Source organism: Aquarana catesbeiana, linkage group LG01, assembly GCF_042186555.1.
Source record: "Aquarana catesbeiana isolate 2022-GZ linkage group LG01, ASM4218655v1, whole genome shotgun sequence".
Classification (NCBI taxonomy): Eukaryota; Metazoa; Chordata; class Amphibia; order Anura; family Ranidae; genus Aquarana; species Aquarana catesbeiana.
Genome location: NC_133324.1, coordinates 982,382,571 through 982,406,976, shown reverse-complemented (window position 1 = coordinate 982,406,976; position 24,406 = coordinate 982,382,571). Strand labels below are relative to the sequence as shown.

The 24,406-nt window shown below is 42.0% G+C and overlaps 1 protein-coding gene across 1 annotated transcript in view; it reads right to left on the bottom strand.

Moving 5' to 3' along the window:
• The window catches only part of LOC141129102 (uncharacterized), a 100,361-nt gene that overhangs the window by 34,537 nt on the left and 41,418 nt on the right, over nucleotides 1–24,406 (bottom strand). Inside the window, exons 2-3 of the mRNA XM_073616904.1 lie at nucleotides 9,850–11,205; nucleotides 7,204–7,263 (exon numbers count right to left, since the gene is read on the bottom strand). Coding sequence (XP_073473005.1) covers nucleotides 7,204–7,263; nucleotides 9,850–11,205 — 1,416 coding nt within the window. The remainder of the gene's footprint in view (nucleotides 1–7,203; nucleotides 7,264–9,849; nucleotides 11,206–24,406) is intronic.

Sequence of the window (24,406 nt, the reverse complement as noted above, 5' to 3'; positions counted from 1 at the left end):
GGGTACAGGGAGCTGGAAGAAGGGAACAGGGTGCAGGGTACAGGGAGCTGGAAGAAGGGAACAGGGTGCAGGGTATAGGGAGCTGGTCACAGATGCAGGTACAAGAGAAGTACTCAGGAGCAGGTCCAGAAACAAGGATCAGGCAGGGACCAGCCTCACAGGAAGAACACTGAAGAACTGAACTCCAGTTAAGGGAACAATTGTATACCTTCCATCAGCACTTATTTACTGGGGCATAAAGCAAACAATGAGAAGCTACATCCTCCTTTCCTCCTTCCCATCAAGGGAGGCAGCTTTACATTCACAAGACCCCACATTTCTCAATGAAGCAGCCTTACAGTATCCCTCAGCTCTTTATTGATAGTACAGACAGCTATCAAAGTGCAGGTAATTCCAGTCCTCTAGTCAGAAGCTTCATCCTCCCTACCTGTTTCTTGCCATCTAGGAAGCCAGTTTCACACTCAAAGACTATTTTTGTCCAGGAAACAGACTGAAAATTTCCCTTAACCCATTTTCATAGGATGTCCAGCTTGGTACGCATAGCTAATTGCAATCCTGCACTCAGGAGCTTCATCCTCCCTATCTGCTTCTTCCCATCTAGGAAGCCAACTTAACACTAATAAAGACTATTTTTGTCCAGGAAACATCCTGAAAATTCCTGATAACTCTTTTTTTTAGGATGTCCAGCTTGGTGCGCATAGCTAATTGCAGTCCTGCACTCAGGAGCTTCATCCTCCCTATCTGCTTCTTCCCATCTAGAAAGACAGTTTCATACTCACATGACTATTCTTGTCCAGGATACAGCCTTGAAATTTCCCTTAACTAATATTTTTAGAGGATGTCCAGCTTGGTGTGCAAAACTAATTGCAGTTTTACACTCACAAGAACTATTTTTTCCAGGAAACAGACTGAAACTTTTCATTAACTCATTCATTTTTTATAGGCTGTCCAGCTTGGTGCGCATAGCTAATTACTGTCCTGCAGTCAGGAGCTTCATCCCCCCTATCTGCTTCTTCCCATCTAGGAAGCCAGTTTAACACTAATAAAGAATATTTATGTCCAGGAAACAGCCTTAAATTTCCCAAGAACTAATTTTTATAGGATGGCCAGCTTGGTGCGCATAGCTAATTACTGTCCTGCAGTCATGAGCTTCATCCTCCCTATCTGCTTCTTCCCATCTAGAAAGACAGTTTCATACTCACATGGACTATTTTTATCCAGGAAACAGCCTAAAAAATTCCAGTAACTCTTTTTTATAGGGTGTCCAGCTTGGTGCACATAGTTAATTGTAGTCCTTTAGTCAGGAGCTTCATCCTCCATATCTGCTTCTTCCCATCTAGGAAGCCAGTTTCACACTCACAAGGAATATTTTTGTCAATTAAACAGCCTGAAAATTTCCCTTAACTCTTTTTGGATAGTATGGCTGGCTTGGCACAAATAGCTAATTGCAGTCCTGTAGTCAGGGGCTTCTTTTCCCACAATCGCTTTCCATCTGAGTAAGATTGCTTCATTTTTTTATTACTGGGGCATGGAGCTAACAATGGACAGCTACTCCCACTCCTCCAATGAGAAGATACAGCCTGCTTCCCATCAAAGGAGGCAGCTTGGCACCCACAAGGCCCCACCTTTCTCCATGATGGAGACCTTACAATTTCCCTTAACTCTTTTTTGAAAGCACCGCCAGTTTGGCATGCGCAGTTAATTGAGGTCCTTCAGTCAGAAACTTCATCCAATGAGAAACGTCATCCTCCCTGTCTGCTTCCCATCTAGGGAGGCAGCTTCAAACTCACAAGGCCACACCTTGTGCCCCAGAAGTCACAGAGGTTTTTATGTTCCACACTGACAGCTGTATAGTGTTCTATTTCCTCACTAGCAGCTTGGAGACAAGTGTGTAAGTGAGCGTGTTGTGGGAGGATGACTTGGCGCTGCACGAGTGTGACGGGAGTGACCCCGATACAGCTCTTGTCTCGCAGAGTCATTGTCCTTCACCGCGGGTGTCACCGTTCATGGAATGTGGAGCTCAGCTGGAAAAAGAGAAAACCGCATCCATGTTCTATAGACAAGCGATTAACTCTGTATAATGCACTAGGCCAGTGCGCCCCATTTTCTTTTTCTATTCTCACAAAAGGGCCTCCACCCCTGACTACAGGGACTCCAGTCTCCAAAGGTCTAGGAGCCTCTGGGAAGCAGCACTTAAACCAGAAAGTAGTATTCGGTGTGGTGATGTGAGAAGGAGTTGGGGAGAGACACCTGTTTGGAGTAATAGGCAGACTGGGGCTGTGCTGAGCCCGGGGTAAAGTCCCATCTATGAACCGGGTTTCATTATATTTTGTACTTTTGTAGACAAGCAGACTTTTTGTGTGTTGCACTTTGTTTTGCTGCTGGAAGCATTTCTTTGTGTTTGCCTTCAGAAAAAGTAAACAGCTTTTAGTTTGAAGTTAAATGTCTTTGTACATGGCGCTGTGGAGCTACAACCCCCAAACTTTACAATGCTTAGATGGGGGGGCAGTTTTGTGTTTTCACAGCATGAGATCCACAGGAGATGGACCAGGTGTGACGAGCCACAATGCCCATAACTCTCTCAAACATTATTAGGCAATCCTTGTGTTGGGAAGCTTTACCATTATTGGTGATATTGTGCAACCAACCAGCCGGATCCACTTGGCCAGGGCAGCTGTTAGGCTGAATGGGTCCCCTTGATGTCTATCTGGCAGGACCCCCTCCCTCTACCCCAAAGCAGACAGTCATGAAGAAGGTGGTGGCATGGACTGTGTGCAATGAAGAACGATCTGTATTATCATCTTCTTCTATATTTGATTTCATATCATTTGTTTATATTTAAATTTCTATTTAATATGTGTGTTAGATGGTCAGCCTGGCTTTTGTTTTTTAATTAGTTTGTTATTTGTGTGATTTATTATCTATTCCATATTGGTTTTATGCACTTGTCTGGGGAACATCCATAGGCTGGACCACATTTTTGTAGTTGCAAGCAAAAAGAAGCCCACAATTGTAGAATCACAAGATCTTACAAACTGATATGAATGATTCTGAGTATGTTCTCTAGATCAGCCGTTTTCCCCCAGAGTGCCCTGGCAAAATATTTACCACAAATGTATACAGGCCAGCAGGTGGAACAAGCCTGCCTTATAGTGAAATAAAGCCACAGGTTCTCATTGTGCACCATTACCACCTTCTAGCCACCGGAGTCCTAACAACCAATCATCCTCCCTTTGCCCCTCTCTGTAAGCGCTGGGGTTACATTAGATTAGCGATGGAGAAAAACTGAGGGAGAAGATAAACTTTGGAATACTAGTCAGTACCAGTGTGTAAAAGTATAGTGGATTTGGAAAAATACATCACAGCCAACGTTGGGTGTCCTTCGTGTGTGGATGACGATGTGTTATGTAAAACTATTAGAATAATGTTTTACATTTTAGAACGGGGTGCCCCGAGACTGTTCATAATTTTTGGGGGTGCCTTGACTAAAAAAGAGGTTGTGAAGCAATGCTCTAGAACAGGGGTCACCAAACTGCGGCCCGGGGGCCAGATGTGGCCCTTTGCTTGCTTTTATCAGGCCCTTGGGGCACTATGTCATTCACTGATACCAATAATGAGGCATAATACCCCCTCCCCCACACTGAGACCTGTGAAGGGGCACACTTCCTTCCAATTATTCCAAGGATGGGACACAATTCCTCCCAAAGACACCAACAACTGGGCAAAATGACACCAATGTTGGGGCACAATTCCTACAACTGACACCAATGATGGGGCACAATTCCTCCAACTGACACCAATGATGGGGCACAACTCCTCCCAATGATGGGGCGCAATTCCTCCCAATGACACCAATGATGGGGCACAACTCCTCCCACCAACACAGGAGCACAATCTCGCCCAATGACATCACCGATGGGGCACAATTCCTCCCAATGACACCAAAGATGAAGCACAACTCCTCCCACTGACACCAAAGATGACGCCATTGTTTATTCCCACTGACGTTGGGACCTTTTCTACTCCCAATGACCACAGTCCCCTCCCCCAAAGTCCGAGGAACAGTAAACTGGCCCCCTGTTTAGAAAGTTTGGAGACCCCTGCTCTAGAAGATCACCATTACTGTGAATATAGTTTATATGAGATTGTTGTTGCTTAGAAAGGCCACAAGATGTCCCCATTGTCTGCAGGATGAGCTCTTGTGAGTTGAACAAAACCTCCTATGAACTTGTCTGCCCATTGTCTTAGGTTGATATTATTATGAATATACAGTTTATTTGATTTTGTAGTTGCAAACCGAAGCCAAAAAAAGCCCACATTGTCTGCAGAATAATGAGATCTTACAAAGTCATACAAATGCATTTGAGCATGCTCTCTAGATTAACATCACTGTAAATGGAGTTTATCTGAACTTGTTGTTCCTTAGAAAGGCCACAAGATGTCCCCATAGTCTACAGGATCAGCTCTTGTAAGTAAACCATCTCATGTGACCTCCTCTGAGCATGCTCCAGCTTGTCATTACTATGAATACACCTTTTTATTTGATATTGTAGTGTAAAAACAATGACAAATGAAGCCCACATTGTCTGCAGATTAATGAGCTCTTACAGACTCCTATGAATGCTTCTGAGCATGCTCTCTAGATTACTATTACTGTGAATGTAGATGACATGAGGTTGTTGTTGCTTAGAAAGGCCACAAGATGTCCCCATTGTCTGCAGGATGATCTCTTGTAAGAAAACAATCTCATGAGAACTGGTGTGATCATTACTATGAATACACAACCGTTTATTTGATTTTGTAGTTGCAAACCAATACAAAAAAAAGTGCATTGTCTGCAGATCAATGAGCGCTTACAAACTCCTATGAATACATCTAAGCATGCGCTGTAGAATGATTACCATTTATAAGAACTTGTTGTTACTTAGAAAGGCCACAAGATGTCCCCATTGTCTGCAGGATCAGCTCTTCTAAGCAAACCAACTCCTATGAACTTGCCTGAGCATGCTTTCCATTGTCATTACTAGAGATGTCACATTTCCGGGAATTTTGAAGCTCGGAAAAAAAAAAAAAAAGTTTTTTTCCGTTTTTGGGGGGGGGGGGGAAATGAAATTTTCAGAAAAATTGAAAAAAATGCTACATTAGCACTTTGTCTTTTTAAGATTGGAAGTCATTCTGTTATTTTAGGAACATAAAATATGACTATGGACAATTTGACTTGGCATAAAATGATCACAACTAGCATATTAAATATATAGTGTAGCCAAACAATTATCACAAACAGAATTTACTTTTTTATAATATTTATTTGTAACAAAGGGAGCGACAATCTCCTGAACTGATTACTAGTTTATGTGGAACAGCCAAAAATCCTCCACAAAACAATTTTCAAAACCAAAAGTAACAATTTGTCATATTTCCTCTCCACAGTATTAAATAAAAATAAAACCCCCATTCTCATAAAAAGAACTGAAGATGGGGGAAGTGTTAAGAAGAGAGTTGGGACTAAAGTTTCAATGGACATTTAATCAGAATCATTTTCTGAAATTCTCATTATCCGTCTCTCTGCTTCTGCAGATTCTCTTTTCTCTCCGTCATCACAATTAGGAACTTCTAAAAACTTAAGGTGAACACCCTGTCTTCAAATATTTTATTCCTCATGTTAAAATAAAATATTCCACAATTTTTTTTCTCTTTTTTTTCAATTTTTCAAATTTTTTGGAAAAATACAAAAAAGCCTTCAGGAAAAAAAAAAGCTTTTTTTTCCGAATTTTTCCGTTTTTTTCCAGGTCTTCACATCTCTAGCCATCACTATGAATACAGTTCCATTTTGTAGTTGCCAACAGAAGCCTCACTGTCTGCAGAATAATGAAATACTCCTGAAAAGTAGCAAACAAATAAAATCATATGAGTGTGATGCTGTATTCCATTACAATGTATAAAGAGTTTGTACAATGTTGTTATCACAGAGAAATGTCACATGATGATATTTCCATTGTATTTAGAATGTGAGATATTAAAAAAAGGTATTTGTGTATTCACAGTAATGTCTTAGTGGATCCCCCGCAGAAGGTTTTTTTGTGTAAAATTTCTGGTTCAAATTTTCATCTTGACTTTTATCCCTCAAATATTTCTATGTAGTTGCCGGGAAACTCCAAAAGTCTCTGATATGTGAAATACATATGAAGAGAACTGAGCATGCTTGCAGCCAATGCCTTTGGTACCGGGGGGGGGGGGGGGGGAAGGAGCCCGATGGGGACCTTCAGCTCCATTTTTGCTTTTGATTGGCCAGACACAGAAAAAAAAAGTATCCATATCTAATATTCAGCCCAATGTCGGCTTTCAAACGTGTCCTCTGCAGACCTGATGGGAAACTAGTCTCCGTTCTCCATCACACTCCGCCCATTTAATGACAAATCATTTCCCATATATGGGCATTGTCCTGTTTTTGGACTATGACATCACCATTATCCCATTTACATTTATCTTTCGGACAAGAAATCTCCCAGCCGACATGTAAGTGGGGGCAGGGATACAGCACTATATTGTGTACATACAGCCAGCTTCCCAACAAAGGCACTGCCCGCTCTGAGTACTCGTGTGCCCGTCTATGCCAGCTCAGAGGGGGTCTTAATTACCAATCTACTAATCTGAGAAATGGCAGAAAATGTTGAAGAAATTGTTGCCGTCATAGCAACAGATTCTTAAAGTGGCAGTAGTAAGAACTAATCTGACATTGTCACACGGTAATAATGTCACCAACACTGGAGCAAATGCTTGTCTGAGTTGGGCATGAGAACTACCCACAGAAAAGTTCCAATAATTCTTTTTACTCAAAAGTATGGAAAGCAGCGCCATGAAACCAGCATTGTTCAAGAAGAATTAACAAAAATACGTTTTATCTTTTTTTAATTAATTTATTTACATGTATAGCCAAAACTTTTTTGTACAAAAAATTATATATATTTCTTTTTTAAATAGAAAATAATATTATATATACAGTCCTCCTCTGTAGTCCGATCAATCAGATGAAAAGTGCTGACAAAACAAAACACAACAACATTCCTAAAATGGTAGAAAAATGTGAAAACGTACGTCTGGGGTCACACTGCCGTATGGATTGGATCACATCAGGGGTCCGGTGATCCCCTCTTCACTGTTTCGGGTTCCATTTTTGGTCAGAAGTTTTGGTTGAATTCAAACCTGAAAGCAGACCAGAAGACGCTCAGGACTCCGGTGTAATTCACTCCGAAGATGTGAGAACTTATAACAATGGCACAAAACAGAATTCAACAATAAAAATGGTTTTCCCCAACAAGCTAGAGGGGGATGGGAAAATGCCTTAAACTGTCCAGAGAGAGAAAAAGCAAAGTCATTGGTCTTTTCCAATCTTGATAAATAAAAACCTCGGACCACAAAACTGGTTCCTCTGATTCCAAGTTTTTCTTTGCACATCTGTAGATCTTTCAATATCTCTATTTATTCAAACAGTTTTCATTTTTAACATTACAACACCTACAATAATAGAAACAATCATACTAAGAACACATATACACCATAGGTAATGATTATTTACTATGCTCTAATCCATCACTGATCACCTATGCTCGAACATCATACATCCTAACAGTCGATCCCATCCATTTAATCATACTATGTCATTCATACCTAACCCAAAAAAAAAAAAAAAAAAAAAAAAAAGAAAAAGGAGAGGCATATATTCCGATATCCCTAAGGGTACCTAACCTCCTGCGGATCACATAGTAGTTCTGCCGAGGCGCTATATGTTACCCACCCCTTCCAAATATCCGTTGTCCGTTTAATCTGTTTCTTGGATCCTTCCTCTCTCACCTTTCTTTCTTCCAGGGTCCGCATCTCCGTCATCTCACACTCCCACTCTACCATAGAGGGTGCATCTATACATTTCCATTTTCTGGCTATACACGTACGGGCAGCCGTTAGGAAATATTTTAATGGGCCTTTCTTTATACTTTTCAATGACCCGGGGATCATGGATAATACTGCCATTTGTATATCTGGATATATTTCCCTCGCTGTCATGGCCCTAAAAATTTCGAAAATTTTCTGCCAAAATGGAAGGATTTTAGAGCAATAGTACCAAATATGGGACATTGTACCACGTCTTTCCTGACACCTCCAACATATTTCTTTATTCGTAGGGCTTATCCTGTAGAGGTCTACGGGGCACTTATACCATCTAGCTAAAATCTTATAGTTTCTTTCTTGATGTTTAGTTGAAACAGAGAGTTTGTGTGTGACTGCTAAGGCTTTTTCCCATTCCTTCCTGGGGATCTCCATCCCCAGCTCCTCTTCCCACTTCTTAATATATGGTAACTCCAGCTCCTGGCCGTTCTCAATTAAGATTTTATATACTTTCGATAGCACGTGCGAGGGTCTTTCAGCTTGAATAAAGATTTCTTCTAGCGCTGTTAGAGGTCTGGTTATTTCTGCTTCTTTAAACAGGGATATAACATACTTTTGGAATAAGCCATATTGCAACCAATCTTTACTATGTTCCTCCCCCATGGACTCTAGAGGAAGAACCTTATTTCCCACCAGTGTTTCTATTACCCTTGTATCCTCATGACTGTACCATTTAAGGAATGATTTTACCCCGAGTGAAAGCGGGAATTCTGGGTTGTCGAAGAGAGGGGTCATGGGTCCTCTAAAGGTGGAGACCCGCCCCATTTTAATCAGAATGTCCCACGCTTTCATTGTTGAGGTCACTAAGAAGGGTGTATAGCCATACGGTGAGCTATATGTCCTTTTGATCCATGGCAGAGATTTCAGCTTCAACCCTGCAATCTCTTCCTCCAGTCCCACCCACTGTTTTTTGTTCCTATTATGGAACCAGTCAACTAGCCTAGTGACCATTACCGCCTTAAGATATACTGCTATGTCAGGGAGCGATAGGCCCCCATTTGCTTTGGTCTTATTTAGCACTTTTCTACTAATTCTGGGGGTCTTACCTGCCCATACAAATTGTCCAATAATCCTAGAGACCTGTTTCAAAAAACCCAATGCAGGAAACACGGGGATCGTTTGTAATATGTACAGTATTTTTGGGAGTATGTCCATTTTTATGACGTTTACCCTACCTAACCATGAGAAGGTACCCCTGTTATATTGCTGGAGAATTTTTGTTATTTTTTGCAACATGGGGGCATAGTTATACTCTTCTAATTTCTTTAAATCCGTAGGGATATAAGTGCCCAGGTATTTAATAGCCTTTTCCTGCCATCTAAAGGGGAAGTCCTTCTCGAGCAATTCCACCATACTTCTAGACATATTGATATTCATTGCCTCAGATTTATTATAGTTGACTTTAAAATTACTCAAGATGCCAAAACGATTAAATTCCCTTATCAGGTTTGGTAGTGTTATCAACGGGTTTGTGACATACATCAAGATGTCGTCTGCATAGACAGACAGCTTGTATTCTGTATCCCCCACTCTTATACCTTGTATATCTTTATTCGCCCTAATAGCATTTAATAAGTGTTCCATAATTAATATATATAGTATTGGGGACAGTGGGCAGCCTTGTCTGGTTCCATTAGCTATTGTTATTTCTCCGGACAGGTTACTATTCGCCCGGATCTTGGCCGTTGGATGTTGATATAAGGTCATTATCTTGTCTATCATTACAGTTCCTAGCCCCCACTGTATAAGGGTCTCTTTGAGAAAGCTCCATCCCACCCTGTCAAAAGCTTTTTCAGCGTCTATTGCTAACAAGCAGGATGGGATGGAGCTTCTCTGTACATATTCCATTAGAGTAAGCGTTTTCAGGGTATTGTCCCTGGCTTCCCTCCCTTTAACGAATCCCACCTGGTCCAGATGGATGTAACGAGGTATTATAGGGGTAAGTCTATTGGCGATGATTTTGGAGTATATTCTGAGATCAAGGTTTGTCAGAGATATCGGCCTATAATTCCCACATAGGGTATGGTCTTTATCCATTTTTGGTACGAGGGTAATATAAGCCTGCATACTCTGAGAGCCAAAAGGTACTGCCGTGGAAACTGCGTTGAACGTCTGTTTCATTATAGGCATAAGTTCCGTTTTGAATGTCTTATAGAACCTAGGGGTGAATCCGTCCGGTCCTGGGCTTTTCCCAGGTACTAATGAGTCAATTACTCTTTGTATTTCTTCCATAGAGAAATCACACTCAAGCTGACTTGACTCTGAGGATGTTAACGTCGGGATTGCGGTTTCCTTAATGTACTGTTGTATTTTTTGCTGGGCCATCTCAGGGTTGCCATACATCTTCCCCTTAGGAATATTATACAGCTCTGTAAAAAATATTTGAAATTCTTTTAGAATCCCTTTTGGATCATATCTCATGTCTCCATCAGCTGACTTTATTTTAGCAATGGGTAGTGTAGAGCTTCTGTTTTTTAGGGCCCTTGCCAGTAGTTTACCTGGCTTGTTGCCCTGCTGATAAAATAGGGCTCGATTTTTATCTCTAACATACAGCGTCTTTTCATTCAATAGTATTTGCAATTCTGCCTTTAATTCTGTTACTATCAATAATGTTTCCCTCGTTAGGCTTTGTTTATGTTGTGTTTCTGCCGTCTCTATTTCTTTAAATAATTGAGTAATTCTACAGCTTTTCTGTTTTTTCAATCTAGACCCATGTTTTATAAATAAGCCTCGTAGCACACATTTCAATGCTTCCCATTGTGTAGGCAGTGATGTAATATCTCCAATATGATCAGCAGCAAAGTCCGTTATTGCTTTTCTTATTTCTACTACACACATCTCGTCATAAAGTAAATTATCGTTAAGACGCCAGTTGCCCCTACTGTTCTCCCCCGTATGTAAGCCTACTTTTAGAAACACGGGTGCGTGATCGGACCATATTGAGTTGCCTATTTCTGCCGCGAGGATGGCATTTATCCCTCTCTGATTTATTAAGAAAAAGTCTATACGGTGATATGATCCATGCACCTTAGAGTAAAATGTAAAGTTCTTCTCAGTTGGGTGCAGTAACCGCCAGATATCCACCAATTGACGTTTAGCCAATAAATCCTTAAATTTCCTCTTATCTTTACTACACTGCACTATCGTTGGTGCTGTGGTGTCAATCCCTCCATCCATGACGAAGTTGAAATCACCCCCGACTATTATTATACCTTCTGCTTTATCCAACAGTTGATTAATCAGTTGTAAGCCTACTTTGATCTGGTTTTGATTAGGTAGGTATATGTTTATCAAGGTGTATTTTTGGCCATATATATTAAGCTTAAGTAGTATTGCTCTACCATCCCTATTGCGCCATTCCTCTAGCACTTGAATTGGAATTGTTCTATGGATTGCGATAGATACCCCTCTCGATTTAGAATACCCATAGGAATCATGGAACCAAGTGGTGTAATATTTATTTCGTAGGTTAGGAATATGATCCGACCGGAAATGCGTCTCCTGAAAGAAGATAATCCCTACCTTTTGTTTGTGAAGAGAATATAGCACCTGTGATCTTTTTGATGTCGAGTTGAGACCCCTGATATTATAGGAACATATATTCATTACTAATCAAGGCTTACGGGAACTAGACCCACAAGGGGAAAGAAAAAAAAAAAAATTTCAAAAATTAACCCCCCCAAGAACTATCCTACCCACCCCCACCCACCACACACACACCGATTCGTACCTAATTGACTTATAAACAGTCTATCTTACTTTAACGTAAGTTCCCTATACTAGGGGGAACGGAGCGTACCCTCGAATTACCGCCCACCAGCCGGTGGCTACACGCTGAGTTTTCTGTGTATTATCAATCTTTTTAATTCCTTAGATTTCCCCCTGTCTGGTTGATTCTGATGGTTACGGGAGAGAACAAACTTTCATAGAGGATAATAAACTTCACCGATATCATATCTATGTCACTCTATATCATGTTTAAGAATATACATACTATCTTAATGGCCTAAATAGGCCATACCTAATAAAAGAGGGGGAGAGAGAAAAAAAAAAAAAAAAAGGGGAAGGGGGATACCCCTACTCACCCCCTCTCCTATGCGTACATCATTCAGTGCACAAACTACCATTATGCATAATGTTATCACAACAAAGATACCCTCGTCATCGGTGCTACTATTAAATATGCAAATATTAAATATTAAAACCATCATCTGTGAGAAACCTAAAATCCAAAATCTGACATATCTTCTTGTATTGATATAAAAAAAAAAAAAAAAAAAAAAAAAAAGACCCCACCCTAACCCCCCCCCGTCACCCAAACCCCCAACCCTCACCCATACCCGTCATCTTTAATACAGTGGTAAAGCAGATGCATAAACTAATAATAAAATATTCAATATAGACCACGAGTGGCCAGAACAAATATGGTGAAGATCTTTGTGCTCATGTATATTCGTATAATAAAAAAAAAAAAAAAAATTAAACCCCCCCCCCACCCCCAAACCCCCTACCTTCACACCTACCCATCATCTTTAATACACAGTGATTAAACCAGTGCATTGACTAAAAAAAAAAAAAAAAAAAAAAAAAAAAAAAGGGAAAAGGGGGGGGGGGGGGGTGGGGGTCACCCCACACCTCCCCTTATCATATGCATACAACATTAAGTGTACAACTAACAGTGTACAAAGTGTAAAAAAAAAAAAAATAAAAAAAAAAAAAGAGAACCCCCCCCACCCCCAAACCCCCAACCTTCACCCCTACCCATCATCTATGATACACAGTGATTAAACCAGTGCATAGATTATAAAAAAAAAAAAAAAAAAAAATTATACCCCACCCCTACCCCCCCCCCACAAAACAAATGTGGTGAAAGTGTTTGTGCTCATATATATTCGTAGAAGAAAAAAAAAAAAAAAAAACCCCGCCCCCAAACCCCCCACCCTCCCCCATACCCATATCTTTAAAACAGTGGTTAAGCAAATGCATTAACAATAAAAAAAAAAAAAAAACACCTTTGCTTCCCTTTTTTCCCCTTTCCCTTCATCTCTATTCAATTCAGGCCACAGGTGGCCAAAACAAGTATGGTGAAAATCCTTGTACTCCTGTATATATACGAAAAAAAAAAAAAAAAAAAAAAAAAAAAAAACAGCAACAACTAAAAAAACAAAAAATTTGCTCCCCCCAACAAATAATATTAGGAACTCAACCTCCCCCTACCACCCTCCTCAACCCAAAAAGGAGAGAAAAAAAAGAAGGGAAAAATAACCCTCCCCCCGGATTTATCTATACATTTTTATATATGGGATAGGCCAGTCCGGTATTTCTATTTCTGGCAAACTGAGGGTTGACACAAACTGCGGCAAGTCCTCTAGATCTCTAAATACAGCAATATGTCCTTCTTTCTGTGCTTGTAGTTGGAATGGGAATTTCCATCTATACTGGAGATTACTCTTCTTTAGTTGTTCCAGTAGGGGTTTTAACGCCCTTCTACGGTCTAAAGTAAATTTGGACAGATCCTGAAAGAATTGTATTGGGGCCCCTTCAAATAGAATAACATTCTTTAAACGTGCAGCATGCATAATCCTGTCTTTTATATGCGCATAATGCATCTTGCAAATGACATCCCGTGTCTTGTTAGGATCCAATCTTCTTATTTCTGCTGTTCTATGGGCCCGATCGATTATCAGTTCCTTTGCTTCTATCCCTGGAATTAACTCTTGGAAGATCTTTTGTAGGGTATTTATTAGTTCTTTAGCCCCCACTTCCTCTTTTAATCCTCTTATTCTAATATTAGATCTCCTGCTTCTATTTTCTTGCTCGTCGATGCTGTTAATTAGGTGATGAATTTGCCTTTCTTGTTTATGTATATTTGCTTTTAATTTTGTTGATTCCAGCTCGATATTCGAAAGTTTGGTGTCTAACGCGGCTGTTTTTTCTTGTGTGTTTTTAATAGACACCTTAAGCTCTAACACCTCCTTTTTATATAAATTCTCCAGTCTAAACACATATTGGTCCATATCTTCCCTAGTTGGCAGGGATTGGATATATTTTCTCATGTCCCAATTCTCTCTTTCCACTTCTTTTGGATCACTACCCGAGCCTGTGGTATCTATTAGTGAGCTACTTCTGGGGTGCTGGGATTGAATTTCCCCTGAAGATCTGGATCCCCCTGAGATTTCTGCTATGTCTGAGATATCCTGTGGCGTTTGTAAGGCTTGTGTTACGCGGGGAGATTGTAGCTGTAATTGTTGAAATATCTCCTTGATATCTGCCGTTTGTGTAGTTTGTGACCCAGTGGGGTTTTTACTTTTATTTTCTTCCTTATCTTTCTTATTCTTCTGGGATTGCGGTGTTTTATTTCCCTTTTTAGGCGCCATAGCTATGTATCTTTTACTGATTTTTACACACCCCCTCCCTTTGCGTTACACCTTCCAACCACCTACACTATCAGGACTTATATGTGGTCCAAGGGTTGAAAAACCCTTTTCTGCTCTTTAATATATATTATAAGGGAGTGATATCGGATGTTGCCACTATCTTGGATAACTTGTCCTTCTCGTATCACTTTCCCGTCGCTTCTCCTCCAGGTCAGCTTACGATTTATAGTGTAATTTAATTATATGTATTGCTTATCTTCCTTTGGCCATTAGTTTGAGCACAACTCTCACGAGCCACACAGACAAGTCCATATAATCAGCTAACATATAATTAGAGGCAGAGTATCCAACCAGAATTGTCAGTCTTTTGAGTTATGAGGGTTACCACAAACTTCCTATGTATTAGCTATAGGTATCATGTATAATATATCCACACAGCTCCGATTCTGGCTCATTTATTCATCTTACCAGTTCCCCGTATTGGTAATCTTGTCTGGTATTATTCTCCTTATCTTACTTGGCAAGATGTTGAGATCTCCTACTCCTCCTGGATCCCTGCCGGCTTGAGACCTGGAACCTTCCCGCGCTGCGCGCTCCCGCCAACGGGCCGTCACCGCGGGATCCACCGTCTGCGTGTGCGGACCCGTCAGTCACCCGTATGGCTATGCACCTTCCCGCAGTCCGGTCTCCGGTCCCCCACTCGGCACTCCACAGGTAGGGCTTTGATCCGCAATCCTCCCTCTTTTGTTTAAATATGATGTCCGTATTTAATGGGACAGACTGCAGCTATGTGTCAGCTCCCCGCAGTCCGCCAGCTCACAGCGTCTCCGGTCTCAGCAGCATGTCAGCGTGTCTGCCCGTCTGGTTTGCTAAGCGGCCATCTTGAGCAGCAGCTCCTCCCCTAGTGCAATATGTGTTTCAAAATCGCCTCCGTCTATGCCACAGAGATTCTGGCTTCTTCTTCATCTGTAGATCTTGGGAAAGGTGTTCATTTTTTTTTTTCAATAATCCTGTGGGATGAGAAAAAAAAAATTAAATACTTTTCTAACTATGTAGGGCACAAACATTGAATTAAACTGCATGCAAACCAGGTGCAGTGTTTCTCAACGTCAGTCCTCAAGGTGCCCCAACAGGTCAGGATTTCAGGATTTCCCTCAGATGAAACGGCTGTGGTAATTACTAAGGCAGTGAAAGTGATGAAATCACCTGTGCAAAACAATGGAAAACCTGAAAACATGACCTGTTGGGGTCCCTTGAGGAATGGAGATGAAAACACTGGCTTAGTGAGTGTCAGGAACATCTAGCGCTCCTACTCTTCATTCCGGCATCCTGGTTTTGGCTATGGCATTCTCCTTGTTTGTCTGTCCACCTGCAAGGTGGTTAATGTGGCCAGTCTCTCGGTGGAAACCAAGCCTGTTAAAAGCCAGAAAAATCCTCAGTTGCATGCTTGTGATATAGTGTGTTTAATTCCTGATCAAGCTCCCTGTCTGTCTGCACTGTTAGTTTTGATTTTCCTGTGAATGACCTTGGACCGGATATCGGACTATTATCGGAACTCTGCCTGCCTTTTACCCGGATTGTCATAGAACCACTCTACCTGTCTGCCAACTAAAAGTACCTGTTTGCTTTGCTCAGTTTGCACTTGCCCTGGCATGATGGTCAGGCACTATAGCATTGTGTATAAGACCTGGGGGCAACCGAGTACCAGTAGGCTGCTTGTCTTATGGGAAAAGGGGGCTGCTATAGGTGAAGAACACAGTAGGGAGCTATAGTGTCTGACCACCTCTGTTTGGGGTAAGTGTGACAGCGAGGCTTTACTCAACTCTGTCCTAGAGATTTTAATCACAGGGATAAGAAATGAGAAATGGTAATGTATGCAAACGATGGAGCAGTAAGGAATGTTTAACTGGACAGACTGAGGAGACACGGCCCAAGAGAATGATAAACACACAGGTTCCAACTCTTTGGCCAACACTTTATACAATTTTAGCTTGTATATAAAAACAGTTACAATGGGTTTACTCCACCATTCATTTAAGGACATTGTTCTTCTATAAACTTACAAGGGATATTCTGCCTCGTGGCTCTACTGTGGTCCTCCCAGGTCCCAGGGTCAGCCGGGAGAAAGATCAGAATTGCTCTGAATTATTATTTGTTGAGAGGCTCACTAGAGAACCTCCTGTCCTGATAGTTCTATGTAGGGCACTTGCTTCAGATCTACTAGAAGACTCGCGTTATTTTGATATGAATTTTCCACCAACTCACTTCAGGAAAACATTCCGGATTTTTAGATGGCCTTTCCTTTAACCACTTCAGCCCCAGAAGGATTTACCCCCTTCCTGACCAGAGCACTTTTTACAATTTGGCACTGCGTCGCTTTAACTGCTAATTGCGTGGTCATGCAATGCTGTACCCAAACAAAATTTGTGTCCTTTTCTTCCCACAAATAGAGCTTTCTTTTGATGGTATTTGATCACCTCTGTGGTTTTTATTTTTTGCGCTATAAAGGGAAAAAGACCGAAACTTTTGAAAAAAAAATGATAATTTCTGCTTCTGTTATAAAAAAATCCAATAAACTCAATTTTAGTCATACATTTAGGCCGAAATGTATTCGGCCATATGTCTTTGGTTAAAAAAAATGTCAATAAGAGTATATTTATTGGTTTGCGCAAAAGTTATAGTGTCTACAAACTAGGGTACATTTTCTGGAATTTACACAGCTTTTAGTTTATGACTGTCTATGTCATTTCTTGAGGTGCTAAAATGTCAGGGCAGTACAACCCCCCCCAAATGACCCCATTTTGGAAAGTAGACACCCCAAGGAAATTGCTGAGAGGCATGTTGAGCCTTTTGAATATTAATTTTTTTGTCCCAAGTGATTGAATAATGACAAAAACAAAAAAAAAATTCACAAAAAGTTGTCACTAAATGATATATTGCTCACACAGACCATGGGCATATGTGGAATTGCACCCCAAAATACATTCTTCTGCTTCTCCTGAGTACGGGGATACCACATGTGTGGGACTTTTTGGGAGCCTAGCCGCGTACGGGACCCCGAAATCCAATCACTGCCTTCAGGATTTCTAAGGGCGCAAATTTTTGACTCACTCCTCACTACCTATCACAGTTTTGAAGGCCATAAAATGCCAAGATGGCACAAAACACCCCCAAATGACCCCATTTTGGAAAGTAGACACCCTAAGCTATTTGCTGAGAGGCATGGTGAGTATTTTGCAGCTCTCATTTGTTTTTGAAAATGAAGAAAGACAAGAAATTTTTTTTTTCTTTTATCAGTTTTCAAAACTTTGTGACAAAAAGTGAGGTCTGCAAAATACTGTGTAAGTGTAGAGATCTACACTTGAGAAAGGAGCGCGCATGCGCCTCACGGACCTTGCGCATGCTCTGAAAGGCGTTGTGTTCCCCACAGTAGTTGACGTCACACGCGGTCTCCACGGATTGGCTGCTCCTCTCCTCTGCAGGACTGGCTGTGTTCCGTCCCGGCTCCCCGCCGTATTGCAGTACGGATTCGAGACACTCCTGGGAAACGGCTTCCTCCCGCACCACATTCCTTCATACACATCCACCTGCCTTAAGCATCGTTGTGTTTTTAAATGTAAGTGGCTACTGTTTATTTTATCAATTGAATAAACTTTTTACTTAGAGGCGCTCCTCTCCTTTTGTGTTTTTAAACACGCTTTGGAGCCATCCCACGGCTCTGTGATGGTATCCAGGTGCACAGCATAGGCAGTAGTTCCACAAATATAGGAGAATGAGAAGAGAAGACTGGATGGTGTAATAACAGTTTAAAAGTTTTATTGAAGTAAAAACATTCCCCACGATGGGGTACTCACAAGTTCAGGGTGTGTAAGTGCACCAACCTAGCGATAGCCTCCAAGCATGGAGTGTCAGATACTTCTCCTATATTTGTGGAACTACTGCCTATGCTGTGCACCTGTATACCATCACTGAGCCGTGGGATGGCACCAAAGCCTGTTTAGACTTTAGTCTCACAGCTCAGTCACACGCTCTGAGGTCAGAGGCTTTCCCGGGGGGTCATTGGATGACACTGGAGCATGGTTTTATAAACACAAAAATATTTGGAGCATGCTGGATTTTTTATGGACATTTTTCATACACCCATATTATTGAACACGGATCACTTAGTATAACTTTGGATATTGTATATTTCACCATTGTGTGGCACTTGGCACATTTTTTTTGAATATTGCACATATTTTATCTACTGCTGTAGATTGACTGCACATGGCACTTTATGTTTATTGATTAAGTTTATTATGTATATTGACATTTGTTGATTTGTATATTTTGCACTGATGTAACAGTGGTATTTACTGATTCATACGCATATTTTGCACTGATTTAACAATACAACTTTATAGCACTTTTAGCATACCACGTTATTAGTATAAGTAGGTAGTGATAGTACTACGTCACACTACGTTATTATTCTTCATTTTGTTTGGATTATTATTTATGTACACTATTGACATCATTGTATTTACACCTTTAGCGCAGCGTATTTAATTTCCTCTATAGTGGTGCGCGGTATATGAGACGTGTTCTACGCAGGCAGCTACGTGTTTTTTATTCTTGAGGCAACATATCATTGTGGCTCGCAAGGTTTCCCTTTTACTTATTCTGCTGGTTTCTGAAAGGCCTCAAATATCTGCTCTATGAGTTTTGCATGTCTCACTGGCTTCCCTGCACTAGTCAGGAAGTTCCGTGCTTTCCAAATAGGCCCAAAATCGTGAGCTATTCCAAACACATATCTGCTGTCAGTGTAAATGTTTCCCCTTTGATTCTCTAGGAGAGGACAAGCTTTGACTACAGCACACAACTCGGCTTCCTCTGCTGACATCTGGGGTATCAATGCTTCCTGATGTAAAATGGTGTCTGTAGTGGTTACAGCAAACCCTGTGTGTGGCCGACCATCATCAGTGTAAAATCTGGAACCATCTACCAATAAGTGTGTGTCACAATCTGATCTCATCTATTGCTGGTGTGACAGAGGCCCTTTCTACCTCCATCAGAGCTGTACAATCATGAGAAAAACTCTCAGGTTCTACATCAATACCATTTGTTGCATCTTCCTCATCAATTATAGGAAGAAGAGTAGCCGGATTTAAAGTAACACATCGTTTGATTGTTAAATTCGATGGAGCAAAAAGAGCCGACTGGTACTTGTCAAATCTACTGGCAGACACATGTCTGGTATTTACATGATTGATGATTTCCTGTACTGCATGTGGCTCATACATCTGTTCTCCATCTGGATCCCAAGATGGGTAAATAAAATGACAAACAAATATGGAAGACTCCACCCAAAATGGATGATATACGTTTTCCCAAAACATGAAAATACCATTCTGTGAATCTGATAAAAATGATCAACCACATTAAAGACACAGTAAAAAAAAAATAAAATAAATAAAAACACACAACAATCTCTTGGGATCCACCCAAAACTACCATTTACAGGGCCATATTGAAGTGGTGTATTGGCCTCCCCTGGTTGTCTTCTTCCTTCTACCGCCTCTTCATCCCCTCCGGGGGGATCGTCCTCGACCACCTCCACCACACCTTGAGCTCTGTAATCCAAGCAGAAACTATTTACATTTCCTCCTACTGTAGGCATCTTTAAAACATTCAGAATCTTTGATGCGGTAAAATTGAAAATGATCAACAACTGAGGTTCCACTCAAGACAGAAAATATCGGCTGTGATTGGAACTTTTAATTTGTGTTTTTATCCGACTTTCATTTAAAAAGGCAAATTCCAGAAGTGACACAAACTACATAGACAAGAATTCCAAATTCTCTACAAAGTGGACTCCACCAAACAAAACAGATGAAAATGCAAGTAACCCTAAGCAAATATAGTTTAACCAGCTACAAAGCAACATACAACAACAATAAAAAATGTTATATAAAAACTGACTTTTATATTTCTCTCTCCTTAAAGTGGAACGCCACCCAAAAGGGGGAATTTTGCTTTGGAACCCTCCTCTCCCATATTTGGCATCTTTGTTTTTTTTTGGAGGGGGTGACAGGTACCCGGTATTGACAATAAAGAAGTGCTCCTTCCCCTCCACCCTCCCTGCAGTCTTTCATCGGACACGTCACAGGTTCCAGAAGACCGCGGGACCATTCACAAAGCACAGCTCCTGCATGCGCAGTGGAGAGCTGGATCTGAAGCCAAAAGCTGCCTAAGTGGCTGCCCACAGTTGGGGTGCCAGGAACCTGTAGGTCAGTGAAGAACTAGCCAGGGTGAGGACGGTGCTGGATCCCTGGACAGGCAAGTGTCCTTCTATTAAATGTCAGCAGCTCCATTATTTGTAGCTTCTGACTTTCATTTTATTTGCACAGATAGAACTTCCTCTTTAACCACTTGCCGACCGCCGCACGCCGATGTACGTCCCTACTTTGGGGATGGATATCGTTGTTATGGCAGCAGCTAGCTGCCATAACCCGGTATCCCCGTGTGCGGCCGGCGGTAAAAGTGGTCTCTGTGGCAGATTCGCAGCAAGATCACTTTTATTGGTACCGGAGCCGTCGGCAGTGGCGGAGGCGATCGCATCTGTCTCCTTCCTTGGTATGGAGATGAGTGAGGGGAAGATGGCCCCACCCATCTCCATATCGTAGCAGGGCTATGGTAAAAACGTCACTTCCGCCCATACCTCTTAAAGGCACATTTTTCTGTTGTCATTTTTTCAAATTACATTTTTTTATTTTTTTATTGCATTTAAGTCCAAATATGAGATCTGAGGACTTTTTGACCCCCCAGATCTCATATATAAGAGGACCTGTCATGCTTTTTTCTATTACAAGGGATGTTTACATAATAGGAATAAAAGTGACCCAATTTTTTTTTTTTAAATAGTGTAAAAATAAATAAAATCAAGTAAAAAAATAAGAAAAACAAAAATTTAAAACGCGCCCCGTCCTGACAAGCTAGCTTGCAGAAGCGAACGCATACGTGAATAGCACCTGCATATGAAAACGGTGTTCAAACCACACATGTGAGGTATCGCCACAATCAATAGAGTGAGAGCAATAATTCTAGCCCTAGACCTCCTCTGTAACTCCAAACATGCAACCTGTAGAATTTTTTTAAACGTCACCTATAGAGATTTTTGAGGGTAAAAGTTTGATGCCATTCCACGAGCGGGTGCAATTTTGAAGCGTGACATGTTGGATATCAATTTACTCGGCGTAACAACATCTTTCACAATTTAAAAATAAATTGGGCTAACTTTACTGTTGTCTTATTTTTTTATTCAAAAAAGTGAATTTTTTACAAAGTGCGCTTGTAAGACCGCTGCGTAAATACGGTGTGACAGAAAGTATTGCAATGACCGCCATTTTATTCTCTAGGGTGTTAGAAAAAAATATATATAATGTTTGGGGGTTCTAAGTAATTTTCTAACAAAAAAAATGTTTTAATCATGTAAACACCAAAATCTCAAAACAAGGCTCGGTCCTTAAGTGGTTAATCACAGCAAGCTTACCCTGGATGTTTCCTTCCAGAGCTTCATCCCCTCCGATGGGATCTTCCTGGACTTCCTCCACTGGAACGTGACATCTAGAATATAGTTTAGGAGAGAGTATCTAATGAACACGAGGGGTGTTGGGACCTTTTCACCAAAAGTGCTGAAAGTCAAAGAATTACGGACAACCGCGCTGAGAAAATTGACTGTGCGCCGCGAGAGGCGCTTCGGGATGACTCCGGTCGTGCAGAGTCGTGATTCGGAAGGGTTCTTGTTTACAAGCTGGACTCTGGTGATCTCAGAATGACTCCGGTCGTGCAGAGTCGTGATTCGGAAGGGTTCTTGTTTACAAGCTGGACTCTGGTGATCTCAGGATGACTCCGGTCGTGCAGAGTCGTGATTCCGAAGGGTTCTTGTTTACAAGCTGGACTCTGGTGAGCTCAGGATGACTCCGGTCGTGCAGAGTCGTGATTCGGAAGGGTTCTTGTTTACAAGGTGGACTCTGGTGATCTCAGAATGACTCCGGTCGTGCAGAGTCGTGATTCGGAAGGGTTCTTGTTTACAAGCTGGACTCTGGTGATCTCAGGATGACTCCGGTCGTGCAGAGTCGTGATTCGGAAGGGTTCTTGTTTACAAGCTGGACTCTGGTGATATCAGGATGACTCCGGTCATGCAGAGTCGTGATTCGGAAGGGTTTTTGTTTAAAAGCTGGACTCTGGTGATCTCAGGATAACTCCGGTCGTGCAGAGTCGTGATTCGGAAGGGTTCTTGTTTAAAAGCTGGACTCTGGTGATCTCAGGATGACTCCGGTCGTGCAGAGTCGTGATTCGGAAGGGTTCTTGTTTACAAGCTGGACTCTGGTGATCTCAGGGTGACTCCGGTCGTGCAGAGTCGTGATTCGGAAGGGTTCTTGTTTAAAAGCTGGACTCTGGTGATCTCAGGATGACTCCGGTCTTGCAGAGTCATGATTCGGAAGGGTTCTTGTTTACAAGGTGGACTCTGGTGATCTCAGAATGACTCCGGTCGTGCAGAGTCGTGATTCGGAAGGGTTCTTGTTTACAAGCTGGACTCTGGTGATATCAGGATGACTCCGGTCATGCAGAGTCGTGATTCGGAAGGGTTTTTGTTTAAAAGCTGGACTCTGGTGATCTCAGGATAACTCCGGTCGTGCAGAGTCGTGATTCGGAAGGGTTCTTGTTTAAAAGCTGGACTCTGGTGATCTCAGGATGTCTCCGGTCGTGCAGAGTCGTGATTCGGAAGGGTTCTTGTTTACAAGCTGGACTCTGGTGATCTCAGGGTGACTCCGGTCGTGCAGAGTCGTGATTCGGAAGGGTTCTTGTTTAAAAGCTGGACTCTGGTGATCTCAGGATGACTCCGGTCTTGCAGAGTCATGATTCGGAAGGGTTCTTGTTTACAAGTTGGACTCTGGTGATCTCAGGATGACTCCGGTCGTGCAGAGTCGTGATTCGGAAGGGTTCTTGTTTACAAGCTGGACTCTGGTGATCTCAGGATGACTCCGGTCGTGCAGAGTCGTGGTTCGGAAGGGTTCTTGTTTACAAGCTGGACTCTGGTGATCTCGGGATGACTCCGGTCGTGCAGAGTCGTGATTCGGAAGGGTGTTTGTTTACAAGCTGGACTCTGGTGATCTCAGGATGACTCCGGCCGTGCAGAGTCGTGATTCGAAAGGGTTCTTGTTTACAAGCTGGACTCTGGTGATCTCAGGATGACTCTGGTCGTGCAGAGTCGTGATTCGGAAGGGTTCTTGTTTACAAGCTGGACTCTGGTGATCTCAGGATGACTCCGGTCGTGCAGAGTCGTGATTCGGAAGGGTGTTTGTTTACAAGCTGGACTCTGGTGATCTCAGGATGACTCCAGTCATGCTGAGTCGTGATTTGTAAGGATTCTTGTTTACAAGCTGGACTCTGGTGATCTCAGGATGACTCCGGTCGTGCAGAGTCGTGATTCGTAAGGGTTCTTGTTTACAAGCTGGACTCTGGTGATCTCAGGATGACTCCGGTCGTGCAGAGTCGTGATTCGTAAGGGTTCTTGTTTACAAGCTGGCCTCTGGTGATCTCAGGATGACTCCGGTTGTGCAGAGTCGTGATTCGGAAGGGTTCTTGTTTACAAGCTGGACTCTGGTGATCTCAGGATGACTCCGGTCATGCAGAGTCGTGATTCGGAAGTGTTCTTGTTTACAAGCTGGACTCTGGTGATCTCAGGATGACTCCGGTCATGCAGAGTTGTGATTCAGAAGGGTTCTTGTTTACAAGCTGGACTCTGGTGAGCTCAGGATGACTCCGGTCCTGCAGAGTCGTGATTCGGAAGGGATCTTGTTTACAAGCTGGACTCTGGTGATCTCAGGATGACTCCGGTCGTGCAGAGTCGTGATTCGGAAGGGTGTTTGTTTACAAGCTGGACTCTGGTGATCTCAGGATGACTCCGGCCGTGCAGAGTCATGATTCGGAAGGGTTCTTGTTTACAAGCTGGACTCTGGTGATCTCAGGATGACTCTGGTCGTGCAGAGTCGTGAGTCGGAAGGGTTCTTGTTTACAAGCTGGACTCTGGTGATCTCAGG